Raw genomic sequence first — 18,071 nt, forward strand, 5'->3', positions numbered from 1 at the left:
CATCCACACCACGCATATATATAAAGCACATGGCTTCCCCCCAAGAATCCTGGGGATGGTAGCTCTGCAAGAGGCAGCTAGTTCCCAGATTCTTTCCGGAGGGGGAAAAATGTGCTTCCAGTGTCTGTTGTGGATGTGGCGGTTGTGACTGTGAAGTGGGGCGACCAGCAACAGCACCAACTTGCTCACTGACCGATCCCCCCTGCTCACCCACATCAACCAGTGTCTGTCACCTTCCCTGGCCTGACCTTCACCGTCTCAGCCGGCAGATTAGCCAGCAAGTCAGTTTGGCCTAATTAGCTGTAACAGGTTTATCCTCACAGGACCAGATTCCGCACACAGACTGCAGCACATCAGCTTTCCCCAGCCTGGTGCTCTCCACCACACACTTTTGGCCACAAGCCACAGCCTGCATAGCCGGACAATGCTGAGGCTAACAGGAGCCTGTCTGCGGCCGACGGGTAGTTATACACCAGGCTGGGGAAGGCTGGCGTGCAAGGGGCACAAATATTATCGTTGTTATTGTTAAATTCATATGCCACTTTTCCTCCAAAAGGGAGCCCAGCGCAGCAAACAGATGATAAAACACTAAAACCTAAAAACAAAACATCCTTAAAACATCTTTAAAAACAATTCCAATACAGGTGCAGACTGGGAAAAGGTGTCTGAATACAAAACCTTACATGCCAGTTAAGTCCCGTTCATGATTTTAAACTTTGAATTATTAAAGATGTAATTAGTCCCACCCACCTCAAGCTTCACCAGGAAACCTGCTTGTCTGGCCGTGGAGAGAAAGAGCCGAAAGGAGAGTGCCGGCTGGTGGCCTGGGGGGTGGTGATCTGAGTCCCACCTCCACAACAGGGACCCTACGTGTACCTGGGGGAGTCACTCACCCTCCACCTCCACAGAATAAAGGGCAACCTCACTCCATTGCAAAGCCCAACACAATAAACGTTGCAAGGCAAATTCCTGGGGAAGAGCAGGCAGGAGACGGAGAGAAGCCCTGCCTCCTGCCCAGGTTGAGTCAGGGACCCCCTCCCGTCAAAGGTCAGCTTATAAGGGGCCCAAAATCCTTGCCCTTCACAGCTGGGAGAGAGGATCTCCCCCCCGACTCATCTTCTCCGTGTTGGCCCTTTGGCCACGAAGCTACCTCCCCTAGGAGATACGCCCGGCACAGAACTCTTGCTGAGTTTCCAGCACCAGGAGACCCTCCAGGTCACTCTGACTTTGCTGACAGCAGGGTCTACGCTTTATGGCTTCTTCTGAAGTTGTAGCATTTATTTATTTACCATTGCTGTGTTTTATCACATGTTGTTGGTTTAATTTTCATACCCACCCACCCTACCCTGCCTGCAAAATGAAGAGGAAGTCATAAATATTTTAAAATTTAAAAAAAGGGCATGGTGAGAATTGTCTCCGGGGGGCGGGGGGGATGGTGGAGAAGCGAACAATCCTTTAATGGCCTCTGTGGCCCCCACCAAAGGGAATCCTCCACTCTGTAGGGAAGGCAGCACTGGGGGCACCAAAGCACTGCCTTCAAGCCTGTCCATAGCCCAACACCCCACCCAGATCAAAGCAGAATCCACACCCAGCACAGACCAAGGCTCCCTTGCCCTGGCCCATGGCTGTTTCTCACTGCCTAAACCCAGCTGAGGAGCCCACAATGGAAACATAACTCATCCCACACTTGCAAGGACTCTTTCAGTGTGGCAGCGCCTACTCCCTGCCCACTGATATTAGCAATCAAGCAGGATAGTCACTGTACTGTTTTCTGCACCTCCTAAAACTCTTTTTGTTTAGGCAAGCCTACCCAGACGTGTCATGTTAATGGTGTATATTTGTTTTAAAGCTGCTCAGTTTATATTTTGATACATTTTACTATGTCTGCTTGTTTTTGTTGGTATGACTATTTTATACTGTTTTATGTAAACTACTGAAGAGGTTTTTCTGACTCAGCTATAAAAAATCTTGCTCAATAAATAGAAAATAACGTAAACTAATGTCAGCCACCACAGCCCAGGTGGCACCAAGACAGAGGGCAACCCACTCTGGCAACCCACTCCTGCCTCCGGCCTTCTCCTTGCTTCCGCTAAGCCGGCAGCTGCAGCCGCGCTCTCTTTTTGCCTGCCTCTGCCTGGAGCAGTGTGTGTGGGGCAGAAAGTTTCCACAACGCAGCCAAGTGGCCTCAGGGCTGGGGAAATCCCCAGCTCTGCAAGGCTGTTGAGAAACCTGAAGCTGGAACTTAAAACATCCAATGTATTACACCACCACCCTACAAAAGGCTTCAGCCATGGAGGACGACATATTTTTCTCCCAACTCCGCCTGCGTGCTGGAATGGATGGCGAGTGTCAAGACTGGGGAAAGCAAAGAGCTAAACTCCCTGCTCGGCTCAGAAACTGACTGGGTGACTTTGGGTTTGTCGTCATCTCTCAGCCAAGCCCACCTCACTGGTTTGCTGTGAGGATGAAAAAGGACTGTGACCTGCAAACAGAGTCCCTTGGAGGAGGAGGGGTGGGATGCAAATGGGATTAATTATTACACCTACAGCAGCTGGGCTGGAGCTCATTGGCGGAGCCTCTGCCTTGCAGGGAGGGCGTCAGTGGTGCAGCTACGGCCAAAGTTATATATTTGTTTATTACATTTCTACCCCGCCTTTCTTTCCATGATAGAAACCCAAGGCGGCTTCCATATGGTTCCCAGGCGGTCTCCCATCCAGGCACTGACCAGACCTGACCCTGCTTAGCTTCAGCAGGGAGCTGGCCTCATGTGCCCTCAGACCATCGCCTGGGACCAACATTCAGGGCCCCACAGCCCAGGTGGCCCCCAAACGACCATGCAGAGAGCAGCACTACCTCTAGGATGAGAGGCAGGCAGCTCATGCCTCTGAACACCAGTCGCTGGGCAACCATCGTGCAGTGGGAGAGGGGCGCCCACTCATGTCCTGCTTGGGGGATTCCCATTGTGTGGCCCCACCTGCACTACACGTTCAAAGCACTTTGAACAGTCACGGCTTCTTCCCCCAAAGAATCCTGGGAACTATAGTTTGTTGATGGTGCTGAGAGTTGTGAGGAGTCCCCATTCCCCCCACAGAGCTGCATTTCCCAGAGTGGTTGAACAACCCATCCGTCTGCAGGAGGGAAACAAAGGTTTCCTAACAGCTCTCAGTACCCTTAACTGCATTTCCCAGGATTTTTGGGGGGGAAGCCTTGACTGTTTAAAGCGGTATGAAACTGCTTTAGAAGTACTACACAGATGGGGCCTGAGAAACAGGGAACCGGGCTCAGATAATCTCAAGGGTCTGCAACCCCAGGCTCTTGTGGGTTTGTACTCTTATGCAGCTCAAAAAGGGGTCAGGTTGCCAGCTCGCAAAGACCCCTCTGCACCCTTCAAGGGTAGGCTATGCTGAGTGAGATGGAGGAGCCGCCTGAGTCAGCCCAAGGTCGCCCGTCGTGGCCACAGGTCCCTTAGACAGCGCACTGTGCAAATGCCATCGTCGGCCAGCAAAGGACTCGAACTCACCACCTCGTCCGCTGTGAAGTCAATGAAGCCTGGAAGGATCAGGAAGTCACTGTGGAGACAGAAACAAGCGCCCGTCACCCTCACTCCCCAGCCATGACCAGAGGGCTCCCAGGTGCCAGGCAGGGCCTTGGCAGGTGGAAGCATCCAAGGAACTGGCTCTCCCAACCCAAGCCCACTTGGGGGTCAATGCATTGTTTCCTCAATGTTCTCCAGCAGATGACATGCATGCCCTCCAGGATCCCCAGGTAGGCCACTGATATGAACACCGCCAGACCCCCAGTGGCAGCAACAGAAGAGACGGACGGGGGAAATACGCCGTCACCAGGCAGACATGAGCAGGGGCCAAGAAAGCTCAGAGCTAGGAGCAGGGGGCAAATTCTGAAGGAGAGCTGGTGGGGAGGGGAAACGGACTGTCTGCCAGCAGCCGTGTCCAGCTGAGCCATCAAAGCGGCTTCCCCAACCTGCTCTCCTCCAGACGGTTTGGACTACAACTCCCAACAGCCCAGCCAGGCAGCACAGCTTGGGGGGGGGGGAACCTGCATGAAAGAGACCCAAGAGCTGACTTACTAGATTCTACAGAAAAGACGGAGTCAAAGGGATGGGGGGGGGGGAAGAGAGAGAGAGAAATACAAGGAAGGGGCTCTGTGTGCACGGAAAGCAGCCTAGGCCTCAGTGCCCAACAGGGACAGCTTCTCCCCAGCATAAAACCCACCAATCTCAAGAGGAAAACACCGGAGCATTGCACCCACAAGCGGAGTTGTTTCGGGATGGCCAGGAGGGGGGGAGGCTCAAGTCTGCAAAGTGGGTTGACCACTAAAGCAAGACCCAGGGCCAGGAGGCCCCTCCTGGGCCAAACAGGTCGATCCAGCGCACAGACATAGGAAATGAAGGGCCTCCAGCTGAAAGCGGCTGGGCATTCAGGTGCACTGCCATGGACCCTGGGAGGGCAGCCGTATTTTGGAGGGGGGGCAGGAGGCAGAGGAACAGGAGGCTGCTAGCGGGAGCGGGGGCTTGAGAGGCAGAATTCAACCAGAGCCAGTCCAGGAAACTCAGTTGCCAAACCCCTGAACAGGCCAACAGAAGGTGGTGGTGTGTGTGTGGGGGGGCTCTGAGCAGCACCTGCCCTCTGCACCCAGGCATATGAGGAACAGTATGATGCAGCTGAGGGTCGGTGGGGGGGACGTGCCAAGCGATATGCCCCCAACAGCCCCCCTGCACAATGAGGTCTTTTTGAGGAAGAGCAAGCAGAATTAGGAGAGGAGCTGGCAAGGGCTGTGGGAGGTGAGGGTGGGGAGCCTCTTGCAGCTTTTGCCTGACCCACAGGCCAGCCCAAGCCCAGAACGTCAACTTCTCGGTCAACAATCTTCCAAATCCGGCAAATGGAAGCCAGCTGGGAAAGACCCTGACAGGTGAAGATGGGAAGGTAGCCAGTGCAAGATCACTCAGAAACAGCATGGAAGACTGGGCAAGACTGCAAAGAAGCCCATCATTAATCTATGGAACTCCCTGCCACACTCCTGTGTACAAGCAGCATGTTTAGAAGGGGAGGAAAGGTCCTCTTAGGGCCAGCAGAGCCACTCGCACAGACTCCCTCTTGATACCCGATGGTGGGAACATCAGTTATATGGGAGGGGAGGGGGGAAGGTATCGCTGTCCACTGGTCCCTCCTCCCCAAAGGCACCTTCCCAGGCTGGCCACTCTGGAAAGAGCCGGAACTTCACTAGACACAACACTGATCTGAGCCAGAGTGGATGGGACCTTCAGCGCCGTGGCACGCAGCTGCCTAAGCCGACCACGCACACAGGCAAGCGCGGCTGAAGACTCCACAACGGCCTCCCAGCAAGGAACGGAGCGCCTCCCAACCCTGGACGGCCATCTCAGTCTGCAGCGCCAAGGTGGGGAGGAAGGGGCCCTTCACAGACTCAGCATCCAGCTCTGCTGAAAACAAGCCCAGCTCTCACCCACCCCCACCCTCCTCCAAGGGACTCTGTTTGCAGGTCACAGGGCAGTCCTCTTTCATCCTCACCGCAGGGCAGGCTGTCCTGTGTCCAACCCCCCTCCCCTTCCAGAAAATACATCCGTTGCTAACCCCAAGATTACAAGATCACTGGACTTCCAGGTCTAGAAAATATACACTGTACTAAAAATAAGGAACCCAAATGCTGCAGCAATGAAAACTCAATCTGTTACGGAGATTTATTTTTAATTAATTAATTAATTGATTGATTGATGTCCCGCCCTGATGAGCGACTCAAGAGATGAGCAACTCTTCATTTCCCATGAGTAATCCTGCTCCTGCCAATTCAAGGAGCGTTGAAGTTTCTCCCCATCTTGCCTCAGCTCACTTCTAGACCAGCCTGTGCCAACCTCGCGCCCTCCAGGTGCACAGCCGTATGATGCTGGGCTGATGGGAGCTGAGGCCAAAAGCACCTGGGGGGCACCAGGTTGGCAAAGTCTGGCACAGGCAGAGCCAAGTCCCGCCACCTAGCCATCCAAGCCCAACTGGTCTGCTCTGCTGGCCCTTTTGGGAGAAGCTGCAGGTTGGCAGCACAGCACCGGCTATGCATGCTCCCAGGTCCAATCCCCAGCAGAGCCATGCCCTTTGGAGCTGCTGCCAGTCAGTGTAGAGAGCAGAGAGCTGGGTGGACCAAGAGCCTATTGCAGAAGGGCTGCGGTTCAGCAACAGAACTTCCACCTTGCCGGCAGAAAGTCCCCGCCAGCATCTCCAGGTAGGGCTGGAGGGCAGCCGCCTGCCTGAACCCCTGCAGAGCTGCTGCCAGTCAGAGCAGACAGTATTGAGCTAGAAGGGCCAATGGGCAGCTTCTCATGTTCCTAACCTAGCTATAGATGTGAAGGCCCAAAAAAACCCAGAAAAATTCAGGAAAAATGGTTTCCCCCCCAAACAATTGGAAAAATTGAAAAAAATGAAGAAAAATTGATTATGGAATATTTTATTTTAGCATGGTGAATAAAATGTTTCATTGACTCTTGGTCCCCCTTTTTCTCAGTTCTTTTTATGGGAATGGATGCTTTATGTCTGCTTGACACTCTGGAGGACTAGCAGAGACATAATTTTTTTTTTTGGTTATTAATGTTGATGGTTTTTCTGTTTTTTTAAAATTGTTCTTTGCCTGCTCCTCATAAACTTGCAAAACGAAAGAGGTTCCTTACAGTTCAGGATCTTGTAGATCCATTTGTGACCATAAAAAGTAAAAAAAATTAAAAAGTAAATGCAATCTGTAATAATTGTTTGAATAAATTGTACTTTTAATATACCAAATGTGATGATTCTATGCCAAACCAACTTGTACATAATTACATTTTATGGTCCTGGAGAAACAACCGGACGTTCAATCTGTAAAAAGTGCTAATATTGCATTTTTTCAATTTTTTTCTGGGAAAAAAAACAGAAAAAAACCCAGTTTTTTTCCATGGTTTCAAAATTTCTGGAAATTTTACATCTCCCACCCTAGCCCAGCCCCGTCTCCCTCAACTGGTGGCTGCTCCCCAAGCAGAGCTCTTTCCCCATCCTCTGAAGTGCTGGGGATCGCACCAGGGACCTGGCAAGGAAAAGCCACGTGTGCGCTGCCCCTTCAGGTGGATTGTGGCTTACACACCAAGCAGCCAGCAGCAAGCAGACCTTGACTCCACTCACCAGCCAAAAGCTTAAGATCTCCCCCACCCCCGGAGGCTAAGACGGAAGAATGACCCAAGAGGCCACAAGTGCCGCTGGCCTCCAGAACCATCTCTATGGGCTTCCCGTGGGCCCTGCTGCCCCTTCTGCTGCCACGCGGACGGGCAGCCTCTCCTAGCATCCCAGGCTTAAATGCCAACCCTCAGAATTCATGTTGTTTAAGAAATGTGCCGGCAGTTAGGTACCAAGGTGCCACCAGTTATCTGAGAAGACTGCTTCCACGTGCGCTGCAATACTGTCTTTCTAGAAAGGGCAGAGACAAAACCTCATTGTTGTTATTTTTGCCCTTTTTACTACAAAGCCAGAATATATTGGAAGCATCTGCTACTGAGCCCAATACGTTGGCACCAGGTCACCAAAGAAGGACCTGGACACCCTGAATAGCACCACATTCACACACACACACACAAATGGACTACCTTCAAGTCGATTCCCACTTAAGGAGACTCTACAAACAGGATCTTCATGGTAAGCAGTATTCAGAGGGGGTTTGCCATTGCCTCCCTCTGAGGCTGAGAGGCAGTGACTGGCCCAAGGTCACCCAGTGAGCTTTGTGGCTGTGGGAGGATTTGAACCCTGGTCTCCTAGGTCATAGTCCAACACTAACCACTATGCCATGCTGGCTCTCTCCACATTCGCAGCCACCCATGATTTCAAGCACCTACAATTCCAAGGTCACTTGTCTGATGGGATGCCAGCCTACTGCCTGCTTCAGCAACTCACCCTACTGATTTAATTAATCAAATTTTATTATTATTTCATAATAATAAACAATATATTTCTATCTCACCCCCTTACCACAGGAGTCCAGGCTGCCAAACGCCAACATGGTAAAACAACGCAATCAAAAATGAAAGGAAAACACTTGAAAACATCAAGAGCATGCCACGCGCTTACTCCAGGTGACATGGAGCGAATGCCAGGCACACAACTGGGGCAGGAATCTAGGGACAGCAAAGAGATCGAGCAGTTTCTTTCTCAGTGTCTGTGGAGAGGAACCCAGATGGCTTCCTTTACAACGCCCATCAGAAAATGTCAGCCCACATACATAATTGATATCTGCATAAACAACACACACAAACATGTACACAGCCTTGGTCAGCAAGTCAGGAGTTCATCCACTCACAGGCACAGCAAAAAAGAAATGCCAAGTCTACCTGTTGAGAAAAGGGGATGTAAATGCTTGAAAATGAAATAAAATGTATCTAAACTGATATGCACGCCTGTGTAGAAATTAAGTGGGATAAGAACAGTCTTTTTAAAAGAAATAAAAATGAAATGCCTCCAAAAAGAGAGAGAAGGACTTTACAGCCCAAACAATAAGCGATGCAGGTCACTGGAAGACTTTGCAACATTTACAGCCAAACCTTCCCAGGGATCAGCTCTCACCACGGGGCAGAAAGGGATCACATCCATAAATGCTTACACAATTGCACAGGCAGCTCCGTTCCGTGAAGGAGTCATCAAGTGCCACCTGCTCTTTTAAGATTTAAACCAAGATATCGTCAACAACCGTAACAGCCTTGCATAAACTCTTCCACTGGATGCATGCCACAGAAGGCATCTTAAAAAGTTCTGTGCTCATCTACCCATATCTCAAGGACTCAATTCAAATAACAATTGTACCTTTTGAGAGAGCTCCCAGGTGTTCCTTCAGCCCTGCTGGAGTCCTGGATTGTAAGACTCAGAATGCAAAAGGTCTCATATGGTGACTAACAGGTGCAAAGGAAGTTTCCACAGACAGAATCAGACTTTGGTCCATCCAGCCCAGTAACGTCTACACCAACCAGCAGTGCCTCTTCTGGGTTCTAGACAGAAGTCTCTCCCACTCCTGGCTGGAGATGCTGTTGGGGGTTGAACCTGGGACCTTCCAGACTCAAAGCAGGGACATTTCCCCATACAAAACATACAACCGAGTTATAGGAGTGTAGTGAAGAAGATGCACTTCCCCCAAATATCCTTATTTGGGCCTGCACAGTGGAGATGCTATAGGTCAGAGGTTCCCAAACAGTGGTCCATGGACCACTTCATGCTGGTGGTCCGTGGTGTGTTTTGAAGAGCAGCAGCAAGAGCTGGGGCTGCTCCAACATAATGTCTTCCTGGGCTTTGCACGTGGCCAGGGCTGCTGACAGATGGGTGGAATGGGCAAATCTTGAGGGGGAGCCCCCTGCAATTTCTGTGAAAGGAGCTACGTCTAGCCTCGCTGCTCCAAGCCCTGCATCCCGCAGTGAGCTCAGAGCTGTGGTCCAGGAACATCTAGGAGCCCTGCACACCTTCCTGACAAATAACCTTCTCTGCAAACAGCCACGGCCCTTCAGGTCTCCAGCGAAAGGGAATTTGCCCCAGAACCCCAATTCTCACCAAGCTGATTGCAGGGCCGTGGAGTCAGTATGCCAAACCTTCCACTCTGACTCCTCTATTTTTCTACTGTCTGACCGAATCCTTCATAAATGGCAAATGTATATTAACTAGTAATAACAAATTTACTGTAGTAAAATGGTAGCACAAGGCATTTCATCACTACCACGTGAATCATCAGGCTAGATTGACAGAACATAACATATATTTATTTGATTAAAATCTCTGAACAAGAAAACTTTCCTAAATTCCTATGAAAGTTTTTATTTTGAAGCCGGAGTCAGTACATTTCCACCGACTCTGACTCCAACTCCGACTCCACAGCCCTGGCTGATTGTTAAAAACAGGTGCATATTTTAGTCAGGTGTGGGGACCCTTTGCCCCCCACTGTCGCTGAATAGCAACTCCCATTAGCCCCAGCAAGCACAGCCAAGGATGATGGGAGTTGTTGTTCAGCAACATCGGGGGGGGGCAAAGGGTCCCCACACCTGTTTTCAACATCTGGGGGCCAGCCAGCTTACAATGACCCTATCATAACAAAGTTATCAGAAACAGTCTTCAAACAATGCATTGCAAGGCACTCCTGCGCAGTAAGGTTAAACAGCTGCTTGAGCTGCACTCAGATAATGGCCAATCTGTACAAATGCAACGGGGTTACCAGAGTGAAGCCCCCTTTGTTAGCGATGCAGTGGCTGGACTCGGGAATGCTCCAACTTGAGCCACAGCTCAGCATCTCAGGAACTCACAGCTACTCAGTACTAGCAGCAGTGGTGCAAGGCACTGAACAGAGTTCAAACCAAACGGGCGCCTGGGTTTTGTGCAAATTCTTCAAATAATCAACCCAGATCAACCAGCACCTCCATCCTCACCTCACAGAGGAACCTTGGGTGAAAGGTGCAAATTGCTCAACTCTTTTAACCCATCCTGACAGGCACAGAAGGAACATAAAAGGAGAATGAAGTGCGTCTTTCGCCAGAGAGCTTTCAGGTGACCACTTGCCAAGAAGCAAGAACGAGCGCAGTGCCGACCTGCCTTTGCCCAACGGTGACAGCGCTCCTCTTTGGCCGGCCCCACCTGTGCCAACTCAGCGAGTCCTGAGTAGGGTGAGGAGAGGTTCTGCGTGGACAGGAAGAACCTGGAGGCCATGCTGCAAGGCCTTTCAGCTCCATCATCTTCTGCGTCTTCCTCCCCGCTGGGCCTCTCGTCATCCAGCTGTGATGGCGGACCTGCACTGGCTCTTCGACGACACGAGCTCCAGCGCTGGGGCCTCCCGTGGCCAGACCGCCTCTGCCAACCGGACTCCACCATCTTCCTCTTCAAGCCCATCAGCTCCACCTTTGCAGTGGCCGACGGGAGCAGCCTGGCCAGCCAGGGCAAGAAGACTGTGGGACGGAACATCGATCGCTTCATCCCTGTGACCAAGCTGAAGAACTATTTTGCTGTGGACACCGTCTATGTTGCCAAAAACCTGAGGCTGCTCCTCTTCCCTTACCAGCACCAGGACTGGCAGGTGCAGCACCAGCAGGACACCCCAGTGACACCACGCTTTGATGTCAATGCACTGATGTAAGAACTGGCAGACCGTCAAAACATTAGGGAAGTGTTGATTGTTATTGTATTGTTATTGAAAGATGTTGCTGCTGCTTTAACAATGTTAGTATTTTGTTATTTAAATTTTTGTAAACTGTATTGTTCTTTTCTGATGTGCATTTTGTATTAGTGTTTATTTTTGGTGAGCTGCCTTGAGGGCCTTTTTCGCCAAAGGCAGTACAGAAATAGACTGTAACGTAACATAACGTAACTTGCCACCACCTCTCCCTTCAAGGTGGAAATGCTTAGCTAATTGTCCATGACAGCACAAGCACACCATGCTCATCAATCTTAACCGAATCGCTCAAATCATGAATATTTAAGTTATTGCTATATATATAATTTATGTTGCATTTTAAGGGTTGACTTTCCTGTATCAGTTGGGACTAATATATGTGGAAAGTGCTTTAAGGGTCTTCATGCATCTCATGAAGTGAACTGTAGTCCATGAGAGGTTATCCCACAATAAATTCCTTAGCCTTTAAGGTGCCAAGAAACTCTCTGTTGCCCAACTGCAAAGCACAGCAGAAAACACAAGAAAGATTTTCTTTCAACCTACAGCTGAGCCAGCACATGAATGGGCAAAGCCCAAGAAGCAGCTTCCAAACTGGGTGAGGAGGGAGAGGCAAGCCAAAAGAAGCCCACAAATTTATGTGACTTGCCGTGGCAGAAATTTTGGAAGAGAGCTTTTTTTTGGCGGAGCTTTTTTTGGAAAAATGCCCAAAGATTAAAAAGCGATTTCTTCCAATTATTAGCATCAAAGATGACAGGGTTTCCTTAAACGGCATGCTTACTCATTCACTCCTCTTATTTGCACGCCCACCACACTTGCACACCCTCAGCATACAAGGCAACTGAAGCTTCTTGGGCCAAGAGAGGGATGCTCTGCTTCCTTCATCCCTTCTGTTCTCTCCAAAGCAGGGCTCTTTGGCTTCAAACAAAAGGCAGTGCCATTCTCTGCAAGAATAACCATCCACTGGACCTCCTGGTGCCTGCTTTCCTTCCTCCCCTCCGGTGCAGTTGCTCTGCTCTCATTTCTTTGCTTTGGCTTCCCCTGCGCCCTATCCCACAGCCTGGGGGCAGGAAAGAATATCTTAATTACAAGCACTGAAGCAATCCACCAGCCTGCCCATTTTAAACAAGACACAACCTACCCAAGCCACGCAAGAGCTGGCAAACTGAAAACAGTGCACTGTTCGGAATAAGGGATAGCATATCGGTATTTTTTATTAGAGGCCCCCTCAATGGGCCATCTCTCCACAGGTATGAATTTCCAAAAGCACTTCCCTAAACATCTGCACAGATGTGATTGTTACGAGGAAGGGCCATCGTAGCTCAGTGGCAGAGCTCAATCCCTGGAGGCATCTCCAGGTACGGCTGGGAGAGACGCCTGCCTGAAACCCTGAAGAGCTGCTGCTGGTCAGTGCAGGCAGTACTGAGCTAGATGGACTCAGTATAATGCAGGTAGGTTTTAATGCAGTAGGCTTTAAGTAGGTAAAACCAGAGGAAGCCATTCAAAACATCAGCTGAGTCAACCCATTTATCCACCAAGATGTTTCTCAACTAGAAATGTTCCGCTCTTCCTAAGTTGTTTAACCCCCACCCACCCTCCGCCAGAAATAAAGCTCATAGAGACAATCCAAACTGATGGTCATACTTCTCCTAATCTGCAATATATATCCTAGCCGTAGTTAATGATTTATCATGAACGCAGAGATTGCTCTTCTCTTCCCCTAAGAGCAGTAAGAATTCACAACCCCTCCCTCAACATTGCATCCAAATCACCATTTGTTTCACTCAAAACAAAACCACCAACAAGAAGCCCAGAGCAAGCCTTACTGTCACACCATGGTTTGTTTGGAGTGCAACAAATTACAACCCCTGGTTGAGATGTAACACTAAACCAAGGATTGTTGCTCCCGCTAGGAGGAGTAAAGAAGTTGCCATCTGCACTGTTCACAATAAGGCATTAACTATGGTTTACTGTGACACATGAACACAGCCACATATAGCATTGTTGCTGTTGGAAGAACTACGGCTAAATAACGTCTGTCAAGCACTCTGAACACTCGAAACTGTATTACCAATTGCAAATTAACCTCTGAGCCATGGGTTCTTAACCTGTTTTGGTCACAGACCCCTTTGAGAACCTGATGAAAGCAAAGGACCCACATAAATAAATAAATACAATTAATTTTATTGCATTGGAATTTTTGGGAGGGGGGCTGGTCCACGGACCCCCTGAAGCCCAGGTCCAAGAACCACAGGTTAAGAACCCCTACTGCAAACGTTCTGAAGAAATCTGAGCCTCCTGACACTTTCTTCCACGGGTCTTGCCAAGGATAGCCAGGTCTGGAAGGATGGCAGCCATGTGAACGAGCCGAGTCAAAGGAAGCTGTAAAGGAGGGGGCAGCTTCCTTTAAAGAGTGGCAGCCTCGCCCACATGAGAAGACGAGCAAAGCAACAACTCTGGCAAGACAAATCTACATGACCAGGAAAGATTTGAGGAGGATGTTGCTAGAAGCATTAAGACCAACAACAAGAAATTATTTTAAATACATCAGATGCAGCAAACTAGCCAAACTGGAGGAGTCGTGCTGTTACACAGTGAAGGAGTGATAGGTGGCTAAGGCTACAGTCCATTACATGTCTACTCAGAAGTAAGCTCCATTGGGTTCAATGGGACTTACTCCCAGGCAAGAATGTGTTGGAATGCAGCCTAAGGAGGTGGTAGAAAAGCTGAATGAATCCCTCATTTTGGTCTTCACAGCGGAAGGTGATGGACGGATTGTTGTGCCCAAACCAGTTTGGTTTTTTAAAGAGGGGGATCTGAAAAACGAAGACAAACTGGAGTGACACAAGATGTAGCTCCAGGAAAAATTGACAGGTTAAGAACTAATGATGCATCAAGTCCAGATGGCATATACCCAAGAGCTCTTGAAGATGGAGAAGCAGAAGGGTGCCCATGGCAACTGGCCACAATGCCAAAACAGAACCTCCTTATTAAGTTGTGGTCTGCTTCCGAATCCCAGTTGTGGGGTGGCAACCGTGGGAGTCACTGAAACCACCTTGGTCTGATCCAGTGCAGCTCTTGTGCACACCCCTCCCACTGACTACCAGGGGAAAGAAGAATGCCACATCACCTTAAAACACGTGCCTTGCAGCTGGGGAGGGCTAAGCATTTTCACAAAGAGCATTCATTGCCATAGTTGCTTTCTCCATAAATCCTGCTCAGCCTTTTAATTGCTGATTCAAAACGGGCAGGGCGGGGCGGGGGCACCAAGCAAGCAAAATACTTTCAATCTCAGAAAGGATGCAGTAAAAAAGGTGGAGATAGCGCAGGGGGGGAAAGGATGGCTGTGGCAATCTGATGAATGGATCGCCTTCCATCAAATGAGAAAAGGCTTAAACTGTTGGGCTTTGTTGGGGGGGGGAGCCAACTGTGTCTGAGGAGAAATGCAATTCATAGAAGCATTCAGCGCAGAGTTAAACTGTGGAATTCGCCCCTGCAGAGGCAGCTATGGACACCAACTCTCAGCACCCTTCGCAAATTACGGTTCCCAGGATTCTTTGGGGGAAGTCATGACTGTTTCAACTGGTATGATACTGCTTTAAGCGCACTGTGCAGATGGGCCCCAAAGGAGCCCCCTGCATCCACAGGCAGAGCGGCAAGCTCAGAAGGGCAGCCCTGACCCTCCTGAACGCCAAACCGGATGCAACATACAGCTGCCTTGCATCTTTCCATGCCACTTCCTGTACAACCCCAAATCAGCCGCACGATGCTAAACGTCTGATGGGAGGAACGGCAGGCGGGGCCACTGAGCCCCATTCTCCCCCCAGTCTTCTTTTCCCTGGTCAAAGTGACTCCTCCCCCCTGACTTGCTGCTTTTCTCCATGCAGGAAGAAAAGGGGCTGGGGGAATTTTAAACAGAAAAACTTCTGGAAGGGAAAACAGGTTAGTTCCCCCCACCCAAAAAAACCCCTTTGCACTTACTCACATCCCTTCCAAACCTGCTTTTGATGAAACACACACACACAATGTTGGGGGGAGGGGGCGGGATGCACACATCCAATCTCCCTGTAAATAAATCAGCACAAATGCTCAATAAATCAGAAGCGTCCAGAGTGACTGGCGGTCCATTTCACAGACAGGCTGTAGAGGTGCCCAGGAGGAGACCCAGCTGCCTCCCAAAATGTTTTACAGAACCAACAAAAGGGGCTCTCCAGGGCAAACCCACTTTATACGGAACAGGCTAAAGGAATATCCCAGCTATGCAACGCTTGTAAAGCCCTTTGTGCCATCCAGGCTGGCTGCTGGTGCCAAGGGCTGGGGCAGCTGCAGTCCAGAAGATCTGGAGGGCACTAGGTGGGCCCTATTTCCAAAATACCCAATATTCAAAATGTTCAATGTCCAATGAGGACATTGAACTTGTCAAGGATTATCAATACCTCGGCACAGTCATTAACCAAAATGGAGACAATAGTCAAGAAATCAGAAGAAGGCTAGGACTGGGGAGGGTAGCTGTGAGAGAACTAGAAAAGGTCCTCAGATGGAAAGATGTATCAGTGAACACTAAAGTCAGGATCATTCAGACCATGGTATTCCCGATCTCTATGTAGGGATGTGAAAGTTGGACAGTGAAAAAAGCGGATAAGAGAAAAATCAACTCATTTGAAATGTGGTGTTGGAGGAGAGCTTTGCGGATACCATGGACTGCAAAAAATACCAATGATTGGGTGTTAGAACAAATTAAACCAGAACTATCACTAGAAGCTAATGATGAAACTGAGGTTATCATACTTTGGCCACATCATGAGGAGACATGATTCACTAGAAAAGACAATGATGCTTAGAAAAACAGAAGGGAGTAGAAAAAGAGGAAGGCCAAACAAGAGATGGATTGATTCCATAAAGGAAGCCACAGACCTGAACTTACAAGAGCTGAACGGGGTGGTTCATGACAGATGCTCTTGGAGGTCACTGATTCATAGAGTCGCCATAAGTCATAATCGACTTGAAAGCACATAACAACAACATTTCCAAAAAAGCGGCTGACAGCATGAAGCAAGATCTCCTTGGGGTCAAGAGGAAGCACCCCGCCACAGCTACAGAGCCAAGAGCCAGCACCTTCTTCCGCCACCTCCAGGGAAGGGAGCTTAGGAAGCCTGATGTCCGCTGGACCCGCTGGCCAGCGGCACTTGGGCAGGCAGTACAGGGCTGGCAGGCGGGCTGGCTCTCAGGGCTGGCCTCAACTGCACATGCGACTGGCTGAGCACAGGGTCCTACGAGGTGTGCCAACGATCGAGCTGCGCCCTGTAAGGAAGGGCCTGGGCGGGGCAGGGCCTGGGCGGGCCGTCGCTCCGCCAGCCAGGAACGCTCCAGGGGCTGGAGGAACCCCGCCTGGCCGCCGCTCCCCGCTCCCGCTCTCCAGCGCGGACTTACTTGTAGGTGAGGCCGTCGGCAATAGCGAAGAGCTGCTGGGCCGTCAGGCCATCCTCGGGGACGTAGCCGGTGCCGCCGCTGATCAGGTAGTCGGCCATGCTGCGAAGGGAAGAGGGAGAGGCCGTCAGCGCCCACATGGCGGGCGGCCACAGCCGCTGGGGCCAGGCCCCGGGAGAGGAGCGGAGACGAAAAGGCGCTCCACACATGCTCAGAGGCGCGCTGCCTCGCTTCCCCGGGCAAAGGCCGGCTCCGGCTGCTGCGCCCAGACACAGAGGCGCGGCCCGGCCCGCTTCCTCCCAGGCATCCACCGAGAGGCCGCGGGCTCGGGCCATGCGTGCCTCCCGCCAGCCGTGCGGCCAAGCAGCCGCCATCCAGCCTCCGGGCCCGGCGCGTCCAGCGGCGGCGGCCTCCTGCCCTCCTCTCCCCGGCTGGATGGCGCAGGAGGCCCGGAGGCGCGTCCCCTGCCCGCCTACCTCAGCGGCTCCCCCTCGCCCATGGCGCCCAGCCGGGCTCCCTCCTTCCCGCGGCGGCGACTTCCCTTTCCTCGAGGCGCTCCCCGTCCCTTCCCTCCTGTCCTGCCTTCCCGAGGCTGCGTGGCGCGTCGCTGTTGCCCCCTCGCGCTCCGGGTCTTTCTTGTGCGCCACGCAGCGGAGCGAGGGCGGAGCGGGCGGCGGAGCTCGGCCTCGGGGCGGAGGGGATCCGCCCTCTCTCCTTCTCGGGCCAGCCCCGCTGCGCCTGCCCGCCCGTCAGCCGGCAGGTGGCTCCGCTCCTAAGCGCCCGCCGTCGCGAGGCAGCCCCGTCCAGGGCGCCGCCTCGCTCGAGCCTCTCGCCCCTCCAGCGTGGAAAAAGAAAAGGTCCCCCGCCCTCTCCCAAAACTGAAACAAACAAAACCCGACCCCCCTCTGCCCCCCCTCGCGCTTTGCAAACGGGACCGCCCCGCCCGGCACCTGCCGTGCCGCGGGGGGGGGGCTGGGTTGGGGATCTGCTTCTGCATGCCAAGCAGGGGCGCTGCCCCTGAGCCGTGGCCCTCCCAGAGGAACCGAGGCCGCTCCCATCCAGGCCAGTGTTGTCTACACTGACTGGCAGCGGCTCTGCAGGGTTTTCAGAAAGGGGACAGCTTCCAGCCCTACCTGGGGATTGAACCCGGGGCCTTCTGCATGCGAAGCAGGTGCTCTGCCCTTGAGCCAGGGCCCTTCCCCAGGAGCTAATTCTCAGCGGTAGACCCTCTCTGAAACTGGAGGTTGCGCGGAGGCAGCACCAGCCATGGAGTGACCTTTGCGGAAGGCCTCCTGGCGACTGGATGCTGATTCTGCCCAAGGGAGGGCATCGCCTTCCTGGGCCCCTCCAGCCAGCAGCCCCTCCCCCACTTGCTGTACTGACATGAAAGTTGGGGGGCTGCACTCAGGCTGTCAACCCTCTTATTATTATTATTATTACATTTTTATACCGCCCCACTAGCATAGCTC

At 51.6% G+C, this 18,071-nt stretch overlaps 1 protein-coding gene across 2 annotated transcripts in view; it reads right to left on the bottom strand.

The window, feature by feature from the left end:
- The window catches only part of IMPDH1 (inosine monophosphate dehydrogenase 1), a 37,807-nt gene extending 20,399 nt beyond the window's left edge, over positions 1-17,408 (bottom strand). The window contains exons 1-3 of one of the 2 annotated variants that reach the window (XM_061637946.1): positions 17,079-17,408; positions 16,606-16,704; positions 3,521-3,569 (exon numbers count right to left, since the gene is read on the bottom strand). In XM_061637946.1, coding sequence (XP_061493930.1) covers positions 3,521-3,569; positions 16,606-16,704; positions 17,079-17,101 — 171 coding nt within the window. In that variant the 5' untranslated portion in view covers positions 17,102-17,408. The remainder of the gene's footprint in view (positions 1-3,520; positions 3,570-16,605; positions 16,705-17,078) is intronic. The other variant, XM_061637947.1, reaches the window with a different exon arrangement.
- Positions 17,409-18,071: the final 663 nt, after the last annotated feature.

This window comes from Rhineura floridana, chromosome 8 (assembly GCF_030035675.1).
Source record: "Rhineura floridana isolate rRhiFlo1 chromosome 8, rRhiFlo1.hap2, whole genome shotgun sequence".
Classification (NCBI taxonomy): domain Eukaryota; kingdom Metazoa; phylum Chordata; class Lepidosauria; order Squamata; family Rhineuridae; genus Rhineura; species Rhineura floridana.